General features: G+C 40.8%; 1 protein-coding gene across 2 annotated transcripts in view; it reads right to left on the bottom strand.

The window, feature by feature from the left end:
- The window catches only part of TRAPPC8 (trafficking protein particle complex subunit 8), a 563,274-nt gene that overhangs the window by 472,026 nt on the left and 75,738 nt on the right, over nt 1–15,510 (bottom strand). For both annotated transcript variants that reach the window (XM_053715000.1, XM_053715001.1), the window contains one exon: nt 3,405–3,494. In XM_053715000.1, coding sequence (XP_053570975.1) covers nt 3,405–3,494 — 90 coding nt within the window. The remainder of the gene's footprint in view (nt 1–3,404; nt 3,495–15,510) is intronic.

Consider the following 15,510-nt stretch of genomic DNA (forward strand, 5'->3'; position numbering starts at 1 on the left):
TGCTTCCATTTTTTGCTTTGAATCTGCTTTGGAGGTAGCCGTGAGCACTCAACGAGGTTGGCCCCCCTTCTGCGCCCCCACTGCCAATCACGTGACCTTACCTGCCGCTGACGTCACGACCACGCATGCATTGAACTTTGGGAGGAGAGTGCTCTGGCTGCACCGTGTGCAAGTTTTCCTTAACACAGTGCAGCCAGAATGAAGCGCTGTTTGAAGAGAATAAATACAAAACATTGATTGAGGACTGATTTTGTTCAACCCAGCCCCCTAGCCTTTTCTGGTCTGTGACTCCTGAATGTAAGTTCTTTTGAGCAATGCACCATTTTTATTACTACATTTTTACCTTTATGTTTATGTAATATTAGGCCAAGAGCAAAGGAAACAAATTTATTCAAGAGACATTTTAAAAAACTAAATCTATTTTAAAAACAAAATCTATTTTTCCTCTGTAGTTAATTTGCAATAAAAATTTCAGATCCTGCAATACATTATAAAACTGAAAAAATTGCTTTATTGTCCAGTTAATGAACACATTGCAATTGACTAGAATAGAAAGGATAGAGGGCACCACATAGTGCAAATCAGACTGTAGAACCAGATGGGGATACACAAATGATATCCTACTCACGTGATAGGGAGCACAAGTGTGCGGTGCAGGCAGACCGGAACCAATCAGTCGTCCGGTAGACTCAGGGGCAAATCTGGAACAGACGGTATCCTCGTCCCACCACAGGGAGTCCAGAGATACTCCTGACAGTCACAATGGATGTTAGGCTACAATGAGCTAGAGACAATAGATCAGCAAAAGGTGGCCTGCAATGGCAGAAATAAATCCAGAAAAAAGTGCAGCAGCAAAGTAACAATATGAATTGTTTTATTAAAAGATTAAAACAGCAACGCGTTTCTCAGTGACACAGCACTGTTTCCTCAGCTATTGTCTCTAGCTCATTGTAGCCTAACATCCATTGTGACTGTCAGGAGTATCTCTGGACTCCCTGTGGTGGGACGAGGATACCGTCTGTTCCAGGTTTGCTGCTGTGTCTACCGGACGACTGATTAGTTCCGGTCTGCCTGCTCCGCACACTTGTGCTCCCTATCACGTGAATAGGATATCATTTGTGTATCACCATCTGGTTCTACAGTCTGATTTGCCCTATGTGGCACCCTCTATCCTTTCTATTCTAGACTATTATCTCTTGTGTTGTGGCGTGACACCCCAGAGGAGCTGCCTCAAACTGTGGACTTTGTCTTGATTCCGGATAAGGTCATATGATCAGGATTTCACATTGTATTTCATATATATTTATGGACTTTCTATTATATTTTTGTGCTCTTGATTCTGTGAATACTATATATGTGCTTTTGATTCTGTGAATACTAGAGCCTACTGTGTACTCCAGTCCTACTGACTGATTGAATATTTTATCAAGAGATACTAATCTGTCATTTTGTGAATTAGATATATTTTCTTACTTCACTTTTGTTAATATACTATATTTATCCATTTGGCGCCTCTTACAGGTACCAGTTTGTCATCTATTGCTTTCTGTGTACTGATTATTACATTGCAATTGAGCTGGTGCTTTAGTGTAACTGCCTAATTTAAATTTGTATTTCATTTCAAAATGACCTGAAGAAAATGTTTCTCTAAACTAACGTTCTGCCTCCAAACTTGAAAACAAAAATGTTTACAGCCAATTCAAAAATAAAATCCTGTGAAATTCAAAATTTGACTTATGTCCGTTTAAGTTAAAGGGACACTCAAGTCAAAATTACATTTTCATGACTCACATAGAGCATGCAATTTAAACAACTTTCCAATTTACTTAAATTAAGAAAATGTGCACAGTATTTTTATAATTACACTTTTAGTCACCAGCTCCTACTGAGCATGTACAAATATTCACAGAATATACGTATATGCATTTGTGATCGGCTGATCACTGTCACGTGATACAGGAGGAGTGGAAATTGACATAACTTTGAAATTTGTCAGAAAAAAAAAATCTACTACTCATTTGAAGTTCAGACTAAGTGCTATTGCATTGTCTTTTTATCAAGCATCTGTTGATTATGCAGTTCTAATGTATTTACTCGCCATGTAGTACAGAGATCACAAAAAACATACTTTCCTCAATAAATTCAATCTTACATATAGAGAAAAGCATCTACAGAAGTAGTAATGCCGCCAGAAAAATGCCTCATTACACCATGTATGAGCCAAAATGCTAACACAAGCTACTGCATTTATTTGCACAGCCTGGGAAGCAAGGATAACAACAGAGTCAAGAGACAATTCACAGTGATGGATGAGGTTAAGAATGGAACAACACAGACAAGCAATGAATTACACTTTTGTATGAGGTAATCCAAATGGAGAATCCAGAGATTAAGCCCTAAATACATAAAATATTGGGAGATATGGCAGGGGTATCACTCTATTAGCGGCATGGGAGGCAGCCCTGAATGAGGTCAGGGTGTGGTCAGACTTGTCCAGCAGCATTGATCTGTGTTAAAGGAGGTCATAATCTTTTTGTTTACCTGCATAAGAAAAATCACATACCCCCTTACTCCAAATAGGACAAAACAGCAGTGGGCAGGAAGAGACATAGTGTACCAAAAGCCATCTGGGAGTTTCTTCCTTATTTAAAAGTGAAGGTAAATTCACATAGATGAGATGACTTAATATAAATTTTATTATTACATATATTGATGCCAATAGAATTTTCCAGTTCTCATTATTTCTATTAAAATTTTATTTCTCAATCCTGCACCGTAACTAACCTGCGCTCCAGCCGCCTCACTGTGAAAATTTCACTACTGTCAATTTGACTGACGTATGGTTCAGCCAAATGTATCCGCACGATCCCACTAAGCTGCGTTAGGATCGTAGCTAAGACTGCACTTGCGCATTGGAACTTCTGCCAGATGCAGCTTCTAATTACACACAGGAGCATGAGGATACGATTTTACATAGGGTGTATGGTGCACCCCTATTGGGTTAACCATACGCCAGTCAAATTGACAGTTGTGAAATGTTCACAGTGAGGGGACCAGACCGCAGGTAACAGTGCAGGATCGAGAAATACAATTTTAATAAAAATAATGCAAACTGGACAATTATTTTGGCATCAATATATATGTAATAATAAAATAATGTATATAAAGTTATCTCAGCTATGTGAACTCACCATTACTTTAAGGTAAAAGGATATACACTCACAAATTCTGATTTGACATTCACATGAGTGAGAGAGGAGAAAAAAGCATCTAATTATATAAAACATACTTTTTACTAACATGGCAAAGCTTTAAACATGGAAAATAATCTAAAAAAATAAAATCACCCCTTTTAAAAAAAACATAATAAATGGATGGAAAGCAGGTTAGTTCCAAAAGGATACAAGCTAAATAGTGGTTTAAGAATTCATGATCAGAGGCCGGCATGCACTGGAAAAAGGTCTCTCGGTAAGACTCAAACCATGATGTAGTTGCTGCAAAACAGACAAAAAAATATTAAAACATAAATTATACAGTTAGCTATACTAATTTTAGAAGATTAGTAAATTAAGAAATGAACAAGGGTTAAAAAACACAATTCATATTAATTAGTAAACAAGCACCAGTATGATCATGTTAGGATTGTTTTTTTTCTCTCTTTCGTATAGGTGCCCATCTTTTATACAAGGGGTGTCCAGTGTTTCTTCATGATGGGCCAAGGCTGGAATTTTCAGTTGGAGGATAAAAAGTACTGAATATGTTCTAATTGGTTCAGCATGAAAAAGTAGAGAACCAGATCAAATGCACAAGTGAGTTGCAATATGACCCCTGTATAATCTTTAGGACAAACCTGCTCTATATTTTAATCAGTGGGAAAGTGACTGGTTAAAGGGCCACTAAACTCAAAATCTTTCTTTCATGATTCAGATAGAGAATACAAATTTAAACATTACAATTTACTTCTATTATTTATTTTGCTTCATTTTTTAGATATCCTTAGTTGAAGAAAAAGCAATGCACATGGGTGAGCCAATCACACAAGGCTTCTATGTGCAGCAGCCAATCAGCAGCTACTGAGCATATCTAGATATGCTTTTCAGCAAAGAATATCAAGAGAATAAAACAAATGAGATAATAGAAGTAAATTAGAAAGATGTTTAAAATTGCATTCTCTTTCTAAATCATGAAAGAAAAAATGTGGGGTTCATGTCCCTTTAAGCACACTGTAGAGTCTAACATACATGCCAGTCTTCCTAAATTTAGATTTTTTTTCAGAAATATCTTATCAAAGGGATATTTTTTAAACAATTAGGTAGACAGCATTAGACAGATGTCATTTTTCTTTTTACATAGTTCTTATTTTTATTTATTGCACCAGTTTGTATATTTGTGAGGATTCATCTAAGAAAAAAGAAATGCAGTCCAGGAAGAGTTTATTAAGCTCAACAGGATATAAGGAAGAAAAAATAAATAAACAACCAATACATTTTATTTTCAACTTCTAAGCTAGCAGCTTATGTTTTAAAATTTAAAAAAATTCTAAAATTTCTGCCTGTTTCTAAGCCCCTGCAGGCCGCCTTTATTTAAGTATTAGCATTTTACAGCTAGACAGTGCTGGTTAATGTGTGTCATATAGATAGCACTGTGCTCACTCCTGTGGAGTTACAAACGAGTCAGCACTGATTGGTTAAAATGCAAGTCTGTAAATAGCACTGAGATAAGGCAGATCGCAGAGGCTTAGATACAAGGTAATCACATAGGTAAAAAGCATATAAATATAATTTTGGTTATGAAAAACTGGGAAATGGGTAATAAAAAGGGATTACCTGTATTTTTAAACAATAACAATTCTGGAGTACACTATCCCTTTAAGGATCCAGCAAGAATACATTAGTACCGACAATAATGCAACACGTTAGAAGAAAAAATCTTGTTGCTATTGCTCCTGGGATCTGTCGTCTTGTTGTTGCATGATTAAGGGTGGTGAGCCTGAAACATCACATTTACTACTTGTCTGTATGCTTTAATACATTTTTGCATATACAGTGCTGTGGACTTGAACTTTTTGCTGTTGTCTTGCTGTAAGGCACCTTACTATTGCTATCTAAGATTCTCTTTAGTCCTTGCTACAGATTAAAGGGATATGAAACCCACATTTTAAAGGGATATGAAACCCACATTTTTCCTTTCATGATTTAGATGAAGCATGCCATTTTAAGCAACTTTCTAATTTGCTCCTATCATCAATTTGTCTTCGTCCTCTTGGTATCTTTATTTGAAAAGCAGCAATGTAAGTTAAGGAGCAGGACCATTTTTGGTTCAGCACCTGGGTAGCGCTTGCTGATTGGCGGCTATATCTTGCTCCTCTAGGCGATTTCCCAGACTTTATCCTTGTTAAATGTACATTTTCTATAGAACTTTAAGTTGCATGATTTGCAGCATCTACCTTATATTTGTAAGTGCTGCCAATATGCCTCTCTTTTATTATTATGTTGTGAGGAGCTTAGAAGAAAAATGTACATGTAAGCTGGAGAAGAAAGCACTTCTTAGTATAATTTACATGTGTACAGTCATGTATATGTGTCCTGTCACCTGTTATTAAAAAGTAGTGCTGAAAGTGCAAAGCGTAGGAAACAGAACTAAAAAAAAAACCTGAGTGAGGGAAAAAAAGGGTGTCGCCTAAGTAACTATACAGTCAAAAAGCTTACAACTGACAACTAACTGGTTGAACAATCTTACAGCTCTATATACAAATGCCATTTCCCAGCTTCTTTAAAATAAATTAAAATAATTTAATAAAATAATGCATGCCTGGGCGCTAAAAAACATAATTTATGCTTACCAGATAAATTCCTTTCCTTCCTGGCAGGGAGAGTACACGACTTCATTTCTTACCGTTCGGTAATACAACACCCCGCCACCAGGAGGAGACAGACACCCCAGCCAAAGGCTTAAATATCCCTCCCATTTTTCCTATCCCCCAGTCATTCTGCTGAGGGAACAAGGAAAAGTAGGAGAAACATCAGGGTATAAAGGTGCCAGAAGCATGGTGGTAAGAATTAATTATGTTTTCCTTCCATAAGGCAGGGAGAGTCCACAACTTCATTCCTTACTGTTGGGAAAACTATACCCAAGCTCCAGAGGACACTGAATGAATAACGGGAGGGGGAAAAAAAAGAAAAGCATAATAATTTATGGGTACCTGATAAATTTATTTCTCTTGTGATGTATCGAGTCCACGGATTCATCCTTGCTTGTGGGATATTCTCCTTCCCTACAGGAAGTGGCAGAGAGAGCACCCACAGCAGAGCTGTCTATATAGCTCCCCCCTTAGCTACACCCCCCAGTCATTCGACCGAAGGCTAGGAAGAAAAAGGAGAAACCATAGGGTGCAATGGTGACTGAAAGTTTAAAAATAAAAATATATATGCCTGTCTTAAATAAACAGGGCGGGCCGTGGACTCGATACATCACAAGAGAAATAAATTTATCAGGTAAGCATAAATTATGTTTTCTCTTGTAAGATGTATCGAGTCCACGGATTCATCCTTACTTGTGGGATACCAATACCAAAGCTTTAGGACACGGATGAAGGGAGGGACAAGACAGGGACCTTCCACCCGTGAGATCTCAGAAAAGCCAACACAATGTACGTGTGAGACTTGGCTAGCTGAAAGGTTGACGCCTGGATTAAGATGTCGTCTAGATAAGGCGCCACTGCTATGACCCGAGGTCGTAGAACCGCCAGAAGGGACCCTAGCACCTTTGTGAAAATTCTTGGAGCCGTGGCTAACCCGAAAGGAAGAGCCACAAACTGGTAATGCCTGTCTAGAAAGGCAAATCTGAGAAATTGATGATGATTTCTGTGAATAGGGATGTGTAGATACACATCCTTTAAGTCCACGGTAGTCATAAATTGACCTTCCTGGATCAGAGGCAGAATAGTCCGAATGGTCTCCATCTTGAATGATGGAACTTTGAGGAACTTGTTTAGAATTTTGAGATCCAAGATTGGTCTGAAAGTTCCCTCTTTTTTGGGAACCACAAACAGGTTTGAGCAGAACCCTAGCCCCTGTTCCTCTTTTGGGACTGGGCGGATCACCCCCATGGTAAGAAGATCTTCTACACAGCGTAAGAACGCCTCTCTCTTTGTCTGGTTTACAGACAATCGAGAAATATGAAATCCCCCCCTTGGAAGGGAGTCTGAATTCCAGAAGATATCCGTGGGACACAATTTCTAAAGCCCAGGGATCGTGAACATCTCTTGCCCAAGCCTGAGCGAAGAGAGAGAGTCTGCCCCTTACAAGATCCGGTCCAGGATCGGGGGCTACCCCTTCATGCTGTCTTAGAGGCAGCTGCAGGCTTTTTGGCCTGTTTACCTTGTTCCAAGCCTGGTTAGGTCTCCAGAATGACTTGGATTAGGCAAAATTCCCCTCTTGCTTTGTAGCAGAGGAAGCTGAAACGGAACCACTCTTGAAGTTGCGAAAGGAATGAAAATTATTTTGTTTGATCTTCATCTTATTTGATCTATCCTGAGGAAGGGCATGACCTTTCCCTCCAGTGATGTCTGAAATAATCTCTTTCAGTTCAGGCCCGAAAAGGGTCTATCCTTTGAAAGGGATCTTCAAAAGTTTAGATTTAGGTGACACATCAGCAGACCAGGACTTAAGCCATAACGCCCTGCGTGCTAAAATGGCAAAACCTGAATTCTTTGCCGCTAATTTAGCCAGTTGAAAAGCGGCATCTGTAATAAAAGAATTAGCCAACTTAAGGGCCTTGATTCTGTCCATAATCTCCTCTAATGGAGTATCCATCTGAAGAGCCTCTTCTAGAGCCTCAAACCAGAAAGCAGCTGCAGTAGTTACAGGAACAATGCACGCAATAGGTTGGAGAGAAAAACCCTGATGAACAAAAATTTTCTTCAGGAGACCCTCTAATTTTTTATCCATAGGATCTTTGAAAGCACAACTGTCTTCGATAGGTATAGTTGTACGCTTAGACAGAGTAGAAATAGCTCCCTCCACCTTAGGAACTGTCTGCCACGAGTCCCGCATGGTGTCAGATATGGGAAACATTTTCTTAAAAACAGGAGGGGGAGAGAACGGAATACCTGGTCTATCCCACTCCTTAGTAATAATATTCACAATCCTCTTAGGGACTGGAAAAACATCAGTGTAAACAGGAACCTGTAAGCATTTATCCATTTTACACAATTTCTCTGGAACCACTACAGGGTCACAATCATCTAGAGTCGCTAATACCACCCTGAGCAATAAGTGGAGGTGTTCAAGCTTAAATTTAAAGGCCGTCATATCAGAATCTGTCTGAGGAAGAGTCTTTCCTGAATCAGAAATTTCTCCCTCAGATAACAAATCCCTCACCCCTACTTCAGAGCATTGTAAGGGCATATCAGATACGGCTACTAAAGCGTCAGACGGCTCAGCATTTTTTCTAAACCCAGAGCTGTCCCGCTTTCCTTGTAAACCAGGCAGTTTAGATAAAACCTCTGTGAGGATTGTATTCATAACTGTGGCCATGTCTTGTAAAGTAAAAGAATTTGACGCACTAGAGGTACTTGGCGTCACTTGTGCGGGCGTTACTGGTTGTGACACTTGGGGAGAGCTAGATGGAGAACCCTCATTTACTTCTGACTGAGAATAATCTATTGCTCTATTTTTAAGTGCTAATATATGTTCTTTATAGTTTATAGACATATCAGTACAATTGGGACACATTCTAAGAGGGGTTTCCACAATGGCTTCCAAACATATTAAACAAGGATTTTCCTTGGTGTTAAACAGGCTAGTAATGTAACAAGCAAGCTTGGAAAACACTGTAATCAAAGTAAAAAACACTTAGAAATAAAACGGTACTGTGCCTTTAAGAGAACAAAAGCTGCACCAGTTCTGCAAAACAGTGTAAAAAAGCAGTAAACTTAACGAAATGTTTACAGTAGCATTATAAAGACTTAGTAACTTTGCACAGCTATGCAAATAAACAATTAACCCCTTAATGGCAAAAACGGATTTAAAAAAAAATGTTAAACCCAGAAAAAAAGACTTTCAGGTCTATCTTATGGATTGAAAAGAATGAAGATGGGTGAGATCTAAGCTATTGTATAGTGTAATTTATCAGTTTCCCTTTGTTTTTCTTTTTTGCCTACATGAGCATTTATAATGGACTTTAGATATGTTCGTTTTTTCTGGTTCTCATATTACTGCTCACATGTACATTGTTATGGTTTATTACTACAATGGACACCTACCATAAACTCCCACGTATGTTTTGCCACTGCTTACCTATACAATGGACACTTATTAAAGACTTTAAACATGGCTGTTCTCTTCTTGTATTGTCCACACATATACTGTTATTCATTATATAAGCTATGGGAATTGACTAGGTTTGCCTCTTGTTATTGAATCACATACTTATCTCTGATATTACAGAACCGAATTATACACTTAAAAACATTGAATACCCCTAAACTCACCTACCTGACCATCCCAGATATCCGAACATGACGGAAGTTGAGCTTAGACCAAACCTACCCCTAAATGATATGACCATCTCTCCCGAGAGGATCTATCATTGGCTGACTTTGCCCTACGACCAGATCATGTTTTAACTCTCCCTGTGACACCCTATCCTCTATAGAGACTACTGAGACATTTTATTTCACTCTCCTACGGGCCCAACATGAGAAGGATGCCCCAACCCTACTGAGATCTCTACTGGCAGATCTTGGCTATTGCAGTTCACTGACTTTTAGCTAGCGACTCACAGCCTAGTGAATCACACCATAATCTTAGTCCCGAATGTCCATGCCACCATTAGGGAGAACTTAACTATATGACACAGAGTATATTATTGGACAGGAAAAGTTTAGTTATACCTAGCAGGGGAGTGGTGACTGTGAAGTTTTTAATCACTCGATGTTAGATTATCAAACATAATCCACAGTTCCTCCTGTTGAAATTGAAATTGTAATTAATGTTTTATTAAGAGGTTTACAGAGTTAATTGTTATCTTATATATGACATGCATGTTTCACATATGTATCTTAAGCTTTACTTTCTTTCTTTCATCTTGACTATTTCTCTCTCCTTTTCCTTTCTCCTCTTTACTTCTTCTTACATTTGGCTCCAAACCGGCGGGGCCATGAACCCCTCTCCGCTTAGCTCCCCCCCAATTTATTAGTTGTGCCCCACTGGCATAGACCAGTAGGTGCACTCATTGCGAAAGTGTAAGCTCACCACTTTCAGCCAGTTACTGAGGCTCTTTAATTATTGCATACCACTTCTCTCGTTCCAAAACGTCCCACGGGCCCCTAGGCACCACTACCAACGCCCAGACCTCTATAATTCCTAACTAAGAACACGCTTGTACTCCAATTAACTCAAGGAGTCTCGCCCACACCCCCAAAATGATCCCTATACGCATAGCTACGCTAAACGCGCAAGGCCTTAACTCTCCCACTAAGAGAAAACTATTACAGCAATATGTCCTGATACACAAGGTTCACATTCTGTTCCTACAAGAGACTCATTGGATGGGGGAGCCCAGTGTCTCTGGACTCTCCCAGCACTACCCAGTCTGTGAAACTGCTTCTAACCTAGAAAGTAAAAATAAAGGAGTTGCCATCTTGATTAGTAGAGAACTGTCATTTAACTTGGAGTATATCGAAAGAGACAGTGAGGGCAGATTTTTGATCCTCATCTGTTCACTCAATAACTCAATATTTACGTTGGTATCATTGTACGCACCCAACTCCAAGCAGATCCCATTCCTCCGTAAACTTTTAACACACCTAGATCAGATTAAGAGGGGACACCTAGTAATAGGGGGAGACTTCAACATGGTCTGGAACCCAACCATTGACAAACAGTCCTCTGTCGCAATACATTCTGAGAGAAACACTTCTTCTATCTCCAATGCCTTTCGAAAACTTATATACCAACATAACCTCTATGACGCCTGGAGGTGCTTAGCACCCTCAGTGAAAGACTTCACACATCATTCAAAGGCCCATAACTCATACTCCAGACTGGACTATATATTCTGTGACTCATGGTCCTTGGACCAATTCGTCAACCCCAACATTAGACCATGCACGTGGTCAGACCATGACATGGTCTACCAAGACTTCACTAAGCTGCAAGCTTTCACTAAAAGACCCCCATGGAAACTCTCGGAGCAATGGCTATCGGAGATAGAACTGCCTGCACTCCAAAAGACAGTACAGGAGTTTCTGTCACATAATGACTCAGGACTCACTGATATCACTATGGTATGGGCCGCCCTCAAAGCATATCTGCGGGGACACTTTATAAAAAAAGCGGCCAGATTGCGTAAAGAGGCTGGCCAACCCTTAGCGAAATTATATGGAGACCTCCGAATTCTAGAGCAGGAGAATAAAACAAGCCCAAACGCTCAGATAGCCCTTCAAATAGGACTTATCAGAGACTAAATCTCCAAAAGAGACTTGTCGCGGGTCCAGGAAAACCTACACAAGCTCAAACAGCTATACTACCACAAGGGCAATAGAGCAGATAAACTCCTAGCCAATAAGCTCCGTAAGCGCACGCTCCAGAAACGGATACCCTGCATCTCAACGAGTGAAGGTGTAGTATATTCCCCTAAAGAAATAGGATCAGCTTTCGCTGATTACTACTCCTCCCTATACAACATTGGGGACTCAAAAGCAACTAGCGACCCTACACATGTTAGTATCTCCAGGTTCTTGGAGAGCTTGCCTGTGCCCACCCTATCTGGAGACTCCAGGGCCGAACTCGAACGACAGTTCACCTTAGAGGAAGTCAAAGAAGATATAAAAGACCTAGCTCCCCATAGGGCACCCGGACCAGATGGATTCACGGTCACGTTTTACCGAGAGCTCTGTCCAATCATATCTCCAGTACTACTTCGGCTGTTCCAGAGTGTAGCGACCAGGGGCGCCTTCCCGGCAGAATTTCTAGAAGCGAATATCACCACTATCCACAAAGAGGGTAAGGACCCACTATTGTGCTCCAGTTACAGACCCATATCGCTTATTAATGTGGACGCCAAAATATATGCCAAAATATTGGCAAACCGATTAGGGAAGCACCTGCACACAATTATACACCTCGACCAAGTAGGCTTTGTGCAGGGGAGGCAGGGAACTGACAATACCTGACGCCTTTTAAATATATATTCAGAGGCAATGGACATGGGACTCCCTATACTCACCCTGTCACTTGACGCCGAGAAGGCCTTTGACAGGGTTAGATGGGCCTACCTATTCCAGACACTTTCAGCGTTTGGCGTGCCAGATCCGTTTATCACCGCGACTAAAGCACTGTATTCAACCCCAACTGCAGTTGTTAGGGGAGTGGGATTCTGCTCCCCTAAACTTACAATTAGCAATGGAACCAGACAGGGGTGCCCCCTCTCCCCTTTACTGTTCGTTCTAGCTATCGAACCCCTGGCAATTGCAATTAGAGAATCGACATTGATTCACGGGGTGCAGATGCATGACACCCCCCAAAAGCTTGCACTCTTTGCTGACGACCTTACGGTCTTCCTTTCGGACCCAGTAGATTCTCTCCCTCCCTTGATGGCCCTTTTTAAACAATTTGGAGACATCTCCTATTATAAATTAAATGTGACCAAAACGGAGGCTTACTCCATCAATATTCCGCAGAATGAGAGAGACGAGATCCAGCGCCTCTATTCATTCAAGTGGTCCTGCCAGGGGATCCGCCACTTGGGAGTCTTTCTCTCACATAAAAAGACTGTGGTGATCAAGGAGAACTTTGAAACACTACTAGCAAAGGTCACTTCAGAAATTAATTCACAGAGATATTGCGATGTTTCCTGTATGGGCAGGGTAGCAGCCCTTAAAATGATGATTCTACCAAAGCTCACCTACCTATTTCGTTGTATCCCGATACCAGTCCCGGGGGCGCTATTGAGGTGGTTTCAGACCCTCTTTAACTCGTACACCTGGCATGACAAGAGACCCCGGGTGGCGGCACATATCTTGCAACAGCCAATAGAGAGAGGAGGCCTTGGCCTTCCCAGTATTAAAACATACTACGAGGCGGCTATGCTAACCCATGCTACAGCATGGGCTCAGACCCTCCCTCCAACGAGATGGAGGGAACTGGAACAGGCGTCGCTCCCAGCATACATCCTCTTGGAGGATCTCCTTTGGTTACCCCAACACTGGCAAACCAAGATCCATGTCGCGAACGATATCGTAAGAGGGTGCCGAGATGCTTGGACTAAGCTGAGACACAATAAACTAGTGGCTCCACACCCCTCACCAATACATCCAATAAGAGGTCTTTTGATAGGGCTACTTAATTCAAATCTCAGCTCATGGGCTACTACGGGACTAAGTTCCGTGAGAGACTTTTACAGGAACGGACAGCTACTGACCCACAAAGACATGGTAGACCTGCCCACATTGTCCTCTAGACATCAATTTGACTTACTTAGACTCCGTACTCTAATGAGATCGTGGGGCTTTCTAGATGACACACTAAGAGACCTGACTGTATGGGAGACGCGGTGGACTACTAATACGCAACTACACAAACCACTTTCGGTACACTATCACTGCCTTTTAGAGGAAGGGACTGCCCCAAAAACAGTACACATTAATGCATGGGAAGAGGAGCTACAAGCTACATTCTCGGCAGAAATCTGGGACAAAGCCATTGAACTGACGAAAAAGGCGACCCACTGTATCACTCTTTACGAGTTATATTTTAAAGTGATAACCAGATGGCACCTAGTGCCCACAAAATTAAGGAGACTTTTCCCAGAACATTCACAGCTGTGCTGGAGGGAGTGCGGGGAGCTGGGCTCCCCCATCCATGTCTGGTGGACCTGCCCCAAGCTAGCGACTTATTGGCAGAAAGTAGGTAAGATTTGTACAGAACTGGAATTGACTCAGGCCCTGAACCCAGCCCTAGCCATCCTACACTTAGACATAGACAGGCTCCCTAAAGCTAAACAAAACCTCTTGATCTATATCCTCATGTCTGCTAAACTACTTATAGCCAGAAACTGGAAAAAGAACCAGCCCCCCAGACTACAAAGTGTAATTGAAAACGTGAACTACCTCAAAAATATGGAAAATTATGTTGCTAGGGAGAGAAGGCAACTGAGTAATTATTGCGTTATTTGGGAACCCTGGGACTCTATGCTGTCCCGCGCGACCCATAGCTCTGGAACCTAGACACTGAGGGGAGGGTAGAGAGATGAGAACACACCCTCTCCAAACACCTTCGTCTGTGGCCCATATATTGACTTCCTGCTCCCTCCCGTATCTGAGACCTGTGATAGTAACCCAAAGCTCTACTCACCAGATAGCAAGCGGAGAGGGGTCGGAGAACTCCCTATTACATTTGGAACCTGAGTCATAATATACTGAGTAATACTTTGCTGATTGAATGCCTCTTTTTGACTGGTTTGTTGGTTTTAAGGATTACACCTTTGTAAACAAATGCTATATACCTGTATATCTTTAAAATGCTCATTATATATACATAAGGTGACCTCTGTAAAAACGAGGATTCCTACACAGGAAGACGCCTCTATTCTTGTTCCTTGACAGCAATATCTGAAACCTGTACGTAAGAATATTCCTTTCGTACTTTTGTTAAATGTTGACTTTGTTTATATTCATGCTTGAGAAAGGCTGTATGTTAAAAATATATCCTCAATTTAAAAAAAAAAAAAAAAAACTTTCAGCACCTTGCCACAGCTCTGCTGTGGCTCCTACCTGCCCTTCAGAACAATTTGTGGGTGGAAAAAAACTTCTTTAACAGCACTCAAAACACAGCAGGAACCTCAGGAGAAGCAGTGATATGTCTCAGAGGAAAGGAAATTCCGCAACTGAGGCGTGAAAATAGGCCCCTCCCACCTCACTCGATGTTTTGAGGCCTATCAGAGAAACATTAGAGTGTCTCTTAATTAACCATGTGAGTTACAAAACTCAAAATCAAGCCACAATGACGCCTTTAGTCCATTCAAAAACATTATAAATGCATCAATAAACAAATCGTATTTTCCTAACAGTGTCACCAGCCCTTTAGGCCCTTCAGAAAACGTTATAATTGCATCAATAAACAAAATGTTTTTTCTTAACAGTGTCACCAGTAACTAATGAGCCCTTCATGCAAGCTGAAATTCCTATTAAAATTTCTGAATACAGCTTACCCTTCCCTAATGGGGATATTGTCAACCTTTTCTAGAATTAACACAGTCTGTCTAGAAAAATATAGACTTAACATACCTCATATGCAGCTTAGCCTGCAAACTGTTCTCCCAACTGAAGTTTTCCAGTACTCTTCAGGCCTTGTGAGAACAGCAGTGGATCTTAGTTACAAAGATCATCATCCTCCTTGCAGAAATCTTCATCCCTTTGCTGCCAGAGAGTAAATAGTACACACCGGTACCATTTAAAATAACAAACTTTTGCTTGAGAAATAAAAAAACTAACATTTTAGTCACCAC

The sequence above is a fragment of the Bombina bombina genome, chromosome 5, assembly GCF_027579735.1.
Source record: "Bombina bombina isolate aBomBom1 chromosome 5, aBomBom1.pri, whole genome shotgun sequence".
NCBI classification, from domain to species: Eukaryota; Metazoa; Chordata; class Amphibia; order Anura; family Bombinatoridae; genus Bombina; species Bombina bombina.